This window comes from Bidens hawaiensis, unplaced genomic scaffold, assembly GCF_021521415.1.
Source record: "Bidens hawaiensis isolate Kalapana, Puna unplaced genomic scaffold, B.hawaiensis_p1.1 tig00019691_1, whole genome shotgun sequence".
Classification (NCBI taxonomy): domain Eukaryota; kingdom Viridiplantae; phylum Streptophyta; class Magnoliopsida; order Asterales; family Asteraceae; genus Bidens; species Bidens hawaiensis.
The window spans coordinates 36374-43399 of NW_027492993.1; the positions used below are offsets into that span (position 1 = coordinate 36374).

The window sequence follows — 7026 nt, forward strand, 5'->3', positions numbered from 1 at the left end:
TTTTTTCGTAGCCATAGTCGGCACATATTGAACGGTTACTTCCCATTTTGAAGTTGCAAATCAAGCAGTTGTGTCATTCCGAAAGGGTGCCAATGTCCTATATGCATCGCAATCATCCCTCATTATGTATTTCAAGCCATTTTTATTTTCCTTACTACTTGGTTTAAACATCTATTCAATTTACATATCGATGTTTGTTGCTATTGCGCGCCCTTCTGATGCAACTTTTTTTAAAGAGCAGCCGTTAAAATTTATACTTCTATCATCTATGAACCTTTGAAGATTTTTTAGAAATTGGAAATTCTATTGTAAATGTTGTAACCCACACTCTAAAATCAACCCTATGCACTTATACAGACCAAAGGGGATTGTAAATTGTGTGTTCATTGCATCAGATTAATTGAACGGCAACAACAAAATACAATCTTGAGCTAGTCTTGACGGAAAAAAAAAGTCATTAAGCAAAACATGGATTTTTGACAAAAATAAAGCCAAATTAAAATATCAATTCATACATCTAAATATAAACTTATATAATGTTTCGATTTTGTGAACGAAATTTGAAGAATTGTTTGCAAACTCTGATGTTTTTAAAAATATAAAGTTACGTAATACTTTTTTTTAATACTTTTGATTTGTTACATAAGTTGCATCAAATATGACACAAATTAGTTAAACTATTTTTTTTCAGTAAAATTCAAAGATAACTTTTTGATAATTAATTTTTCGTTAAAACTAAGTGCATGCTCTTCAATTTACCTTTAAAATAATTCATTCATTCTTTTTTACGTTAACTTTTGTCGTGGTTAAATATATAATTTGTTTGATTTTAGCATAGTTTGTTAATTTGATCACATAAAATATGTGTTAAAATTTCCGGTTTTTTAAATTGATTTTAGAATTTTTACCGCAACAACGCGCGACTAACACTGCCAGTTCAACACTATTTCTCATTTAGAGTTGTATGATATGTGCGAATTTAAAGAATATTTGCTTCAAAATGAACTATAGATCTTACTTAGCACTCATGATTCGCATAGTGCATTCTAGCTAAGCATTAATAAACTTTTCTTTTATCCTTTTTTTGTCTTTTATTGTTTGTTTATATAATTGATATTATCGATGAGGATCATCATCATCATAATTATATTGTGTTTTAATCTATACATATGTAAAAATTAAAGTTTTAGCAAAGAAATAGTAGTATCAAGTAATATTGCTAAAAAAGTTACGGATAAAACTTCAAATGTTATATTGAAAGAGGTTTTTAAATATTTATGAATTTTAATATTTTATTTATCTTATAAATGCATAAGGTATACCTTCAATCGAGTTGCATATAATATTAACTTTGTTTTTTATTATCTCTAGAGCGGTTGGCTCTATGAATTACATTTATCGATGAGTTATTTATATCGTATGAAACTATGAATCCATAATGTATGTTTTCATGTATATTATTTAATTAAATTATTTTATTATAATTTTTTAATCAGTTATGTCATACACAGGTCAATAACTTAGTTTTTATTATATGAATGGAACATGCTAGGATCATAATTTATCAAAACATAAATTACAACATTTTCTATTAATTAGCATAAGTTATTGTTTCTATTATAATGTAACAGAAAACTGAAATGGAGAAACTAAACAAATCAAGTGACAAATTAATCACATTTGATTAAATAATAATAGAAAGAAAAACATAATAATCTTATAATCTTCATCAAGCGATGGGATGACAACATCTAATTAAAGGTAGATCTTATAACCAACCAATAACAAATGCATAATTTATTAGTTTATCATAAGTTGCTCTTGAGTATTAGCATGATCAGCAATAGGAGAGTCATGGTGATGAGTTGCATTTGATCCATTTTCCAGTTTCTTTTGCATGTTTTGCTGGTAATACATCTGCTTAAGCCTCTCTATTTCAGCTTTCAATGCCTCTTGATGAGCTGCATTCATTTCAAATATAATTACTTTCATTTTCATTTTTAAACATAAATCCAAAATCAAGTTTTACAATATATATATATATATATATATATATATATATATAATGCACACAAGTTGATATAGCAGCCTGTATGTGTATTAAATATACCTGGGGAGGCAGTTGTGACTCAACATCTGGGGAGGCAGCCTGTATGTGTATTATATATATATATATATAATGCACACAACTTGTGTATTAAATATACAAGTTGATATACCTGGGGAGGCAGTTGTGACTCAACATCGACTACTAGTGACAGATATAGCCTTCAGAAATAAGCTGACTGTTCGAGAGAAGAAAGGTACACCGAGAATTCGATGGGGAAATTTGAAGGACGAAAATCTCCTACTGTTTAAGGATAAACTCATGCTGCATACGCGGGCTCGACTAAATGGGGACTCAACTCATATATGGGAAGCTATGGAGACAAAGATCATCCAAGTAGCAAAGGAGACTCTCGGGGTCACAACAGGAAAGACAAGTGGGCATAAGGAGTCTTGGTGGTGGAATGACGCAGTGCAAGACAAGATAAGGGACAAACAAGGATGTTTTAGGGAGCTAATGAGGTGCACGAATGAGGAGGAGCGAGTGGAATTGAGGGACAACTACAAAACGGCCAAGATAGAGGCGAAGAAGGCGGTGGTGGAAGCGAAGAAGGCGGTGGTGGAAGCAAAGAAGGCGGCCTTTAAATGGATGTATGAAAGTCTAGAAACAAAAGAGGGGGAACATGCTATGTTTAAGATTGCCAAAGCCAGGGAGCGTAGAAGGCAAGATCTAGGACCGGTGAAGTTCATAAAGGATACAGATGGGCATGTACTGGTCAAGGAGCAGGACATCAAGCTAAGATGGCAAACCTACTTCCACAATCTTTTTAACAATGGGAGAGCTTTCCAAGAAGAACATGACAACACAAACTTTCAACGACAACAATCGAATAACTGCTACTGCCGACGGATCACACGAGAAGAGGTGAAGGATGCACTTAAGAGGATGGGAAGGTCTAAGGCGGTTGGCCCAGACAACATACCCATCGAGGTGTGGAAGTGTCTGGGGGAGGAAGGAGTCATGTGGTTAACTACACTGTTCAATAGTATTCTCAAATCAGGTAAGATGCCAGACCAGTGGAGGAGCAGCGTTGTAGTTCCTATCTATAAGAAAAAAGGAGACGCCCAATGTTGTGGTAACTACCGAGGAATCAAACTACTAAGTCATACTATGAAGCTATGGGAAAGAGTGATTGAGGGTAGACTTAGACGAGAAACTCAGGTTACGGTCAACCAATTTGGCTTCATGCCGGGCGTTCCACCACAGAGGCAATACACCTTCTAAGAAGATTAATGGAAAAGTATAGGGAGAAGAAGCGTGATCTACATATGGTGTTTATTGACCTAGAAAAGGCCTACGACAGTGTGCCACGACAGGTGCTCTGGGAGTGCTTGGAGGGTAGAAGAGTGCCCAGGAAATACATAGAGATAATTATGGATATGTATACCAGGAGTGAAACAAGTGTCCGTGCGCCAGTGAGGGATACTGATTTCTTTCCTGTAGAGGTAGGTCTTCATCAGGGGTCAGTGTTGAGCCCGTTTCTTTTTGCAGTAGTCTTGGATGAGTTGTCAAAGTCGATTCAGGGGACTCTCCCGTGGTGCATGATGTTCGCAGACGATATTGTGTTACTTGCTGAGAAAAAACAAGATCTAAACATGAGGCTTGAGGAGTGGCGAACAACCTTAGAGATAAAAGGTTTAAAGATTAGCCAATCTAAGACGGAGTACCTCCACTGTGATTTTGGTGGGATAAACGACAATGAAGACGCACAGGTCACAATTGAAGGGCACGTGGTCCCGCAGGTAACGAAGTTCAAGTATTTAGGATCATTTGTACAGAGCGATGGGGAATTAGACAGTGATGTGACCCACCGAGTTCAGGTAGGATGGTGTAGATGGAAAGCAGCCACAGGTATATTGTGCGACAAGAGTTTCCCGACTAAACTAAAGGGAAAATTCTATAGGGTGGCAGTTAGACCTGCAATGCTATATGGAACAGAGTGTTGGGCCATCAAGAAGGCACAAGTGCGGAAGATGGAGGTAGCAGAAATGAGAATGCTACGTTGGATGTGTGGGCACACAAGGCTAGACCGAATAAGAAACGTTGTGTTTCGCGAGAGATTAGGGGTGGCGAACATAGCAGACAAGATAAGAGAGTGCAGATTGAGATGGTTTGGACATGTAAATAGAAGACAGACGACGAATCCTGTTAGATCCGTAGAAAACATTACTATAGAGGGGAGGAGGGGTAGAGGACGACCGAGATTGACTTGGATGAGAGGATTAGGCATGATTTGATAGACCTAAACCTCTCCGAGGACATGGTTGAGGATAGGAATTCGTGGAGAAGTAAAATTAAAGTTAAGGATTTTTAGAGAGAATTGAATACATTAGGGCTTAGACTTAACTTATTTAGGTCGCATACCATAATGGTATTTCCCTTACATATATTATTATTATTATAACTATTATTAGCTTTTATATAGCTGTTAAACTGTGATCTTATTACTAATATTATTATAATTAGTAGTAGTTTGTATATAACTGTTAAACTTTGATTTCCTTTATTTTGCTTCATACACATGTACTTAGAGCCGAGGGTCTCTCTGGAAGCCACCTCTTCATTCCTTTAGATGGAGGTACGGTGTGCCTACATCCCACCCTCCCCAGACCCTACTTATAGCTTTTACTGTCGGTGGAATTTTACTGGGCATGATTGATTGATTGATTGATATGTGTATTAAATATTGGATATGGAATCAGAAATGTATCATGGAGTAACATGCAATGCTTGACAATATACCCTAGAATTTATTATATTATACTTCAAAACTTATAAAAGTAGAACAAAAGCATATATTATCTAGTTAAAATATATATGGTTCTTATTTTAGTTAGAATATAATTTAGCCTTTCGTTTTCTTAATCTAAACTCAAAACATTGTTTTTTTTTTTTGTTGCAAACTTGAAATGGCAAATTATAGTTCTTTCCTGATCTTATTTTTGGTAGCAATAATATGTGGATTTATATAAATATATATTTGTTTCATGTACTCATTTTATATTTTCAAGTGGCCATATATACAAAAACTATGAACATAAATATAGCACATACCATCTTTGAAAATCTTGTCTTGTGTGAGAGCAGCAATTCTTTGCTTTAGAACACTATTATCCACATTTAGAACCAATCTTTGATGATCCAGATATGCTACCCTTGGTGACAACACAGATACTTCTGCCTTCATTTTGTTACAAACAGAAGATAAAAATCATTTGTTTAAAATTATAATAATACAAATGTAGTAATGCAATTAGGAGTTTTTAAACGGTTGAAACCGACCAAATTAATCCGTTTTGAATCATAGAATAATCGTGTTATGTTCACAATTTGCATCTTGAAAATCCAGTTTATACGAATGGGAATTTGAAACCGGACGTATAAATCGTATGAGTATTTTACCTTTTATTATTATATTTTTTTCTTTTTCACTTTTTGAATATGGTTATGCATTTGCATAATGTTAATGAATTATGAAGCATTTGATCTTTTTAGACAGATTATAGAAATTATATAAGTTAATCAATCAGTCAGTTAGCCGAGTCGATCTGACCGATCCAACATGGTTGGTCTGGTATATTCTGAAACTATAGTTAACAATTCAATCTAGTAACATATAACAGAAAATTGTGTAGTAATGATACATACTTGTAATGAATTGACACTACGTTCAAGCTCCGATATATATTGCAATTTCCTCACTCGCGATCGTTGAGCAGATTGTCGATTCGCCAGAATTCTGTTAAAAGAAATCAATATTATTATTTCCTTAATTCATAAAATAACAATTCAATCATTTTTAACGGCTAAATGTTACACTGTATAATTCAGTATAAAAGATAATAATAATAATTCAACTTGCAAATTAATTAATAGTAAAAATTACCTTTTTATCCTCTTGGGATCAAAAATCTTGTCACTTGAATTATCCACAATACTTGCATGGGGATTAAACTGTGCTTCAGATTTCCAGGAACTCTCTTCCTCTTCGATCTGTGACGGTGACGACGGATTCGAGGGCCCCGCTCCGCCCTCATCGTCAATAAACATGGACATGAACTGTTCCTCATCAAACCGACCGAACTCAGCGCCTCCACCACTGGCTGTTCGAGACCCTGGGGCGGATGATTTTCGGTTATTATCATCCGCCATCAATGGGATCTCCAGAAATGCGGCGGAGTCGCTGACGGATCGACGGTGGGTCCTGCGTTTGGTTGATGAGAAATCAAGAAACTCGTCAACCCATGAATTAGGGTCCATTTGGGTAGTTGAAGATGGTGGCAGGTGGTCGATGGACGGTGGCTTTGGGTGGTTGGTGTAGTTTTCAGGCCAGTTTTGTGGCACTTTTGGTGGCAGGTTTGCCATTAGAAATGGACAATGAATGGAAGATGTATTGAGGAAGAAGCAAGGGGGTGCAATGCAATCTCTATGGATATAATTATAATTATATATCCGGACACTAAAGGCTTCCCATGTGTATAATATCAGAATATGTTCTTTGGGTTATGGTTTTATTAAATACTTTTTGCACTTTTATTTCATTTTACGTCACATATGGTGTAATATTAAGATTATAATATTTTGTTTTTCGATTAATACAAATTGCTATGAAATTATATAAGGTGGTGTTTGTTTTTAAGAGAAAAAATGTCTTTAATCTGATTTTATCTGATTTCATGTCTGAACTGGAGATGTGGTCTGAAGGTCTACAATCTGAAAATATAATATTGTTGTTTTATAAACAGAATATCATCTGCATAAGCTGAAAATTAGTTACCTATCATATATATCACAGTAGATAAAAGTCATTTAACGTCTATAATATGCTAAAATAATTTGTGGTGATGTACGAACTATGGAAGTGGATGATGGCGCGTAGACGATTGTGGTAGGCAGTGAACGGTGGTGGTGAACAGTGG

The 7026-nt window shown here is 35.2% G+C and overlaps 1 protein-coding gene across 1 annotated transcript; it reads right to left on the minus strand.

Moving 5' to 3' along the window:
* Positions 1 to 1800: 1800 nt before the first annotated feature.
* LOC143559059 (basic leucine zipper 34-like) lies at positions 1801 to 6472 on the minus strand. The gene is made up of 4 exons (XM_077047761.1): positions 5994 to 6472; positions 5756 to 5846; positions 5162 to 5288; positions 1801 to 1961 (listed from the first exon to the last, which is right to left on the minus strand). Exons 1-4 carry the CDS (start codon positions 6470 to 6472, stop codon positions 1801 to 1803), a joined length of 858 nt encoding a protein of 285 aa, XP_076903876.1.
* Between the last annotated feature and the right edge of the window lie 554 nt (positions 6473 to 7026).

Excerpts from the sequence above, each read along its gene's own strand:
- LOC143559059 (XM_077047761.1), bottom strand. The coding sequence starts at position 6,472 with ATGGCAAACCTGCCACCAAAAGTGCCACAAAACTGGCCTGAAAACTAC. Across the intron at positions 5,289-5,755 it reads GTAGTGTCAATTCATTACAA|GCAGAAGTATCTGTGTTGTC; the intron begins GTATGTATCATT and ends AACAAAATGAAG. Across the intron at positions 1,962-5,161 it reads AGACAAGATTTTCAAAGATG|CTCATCAAGAGGCATTGAAA; the intron begins GTATGTGCTATA and ends AAATGAATGCAG.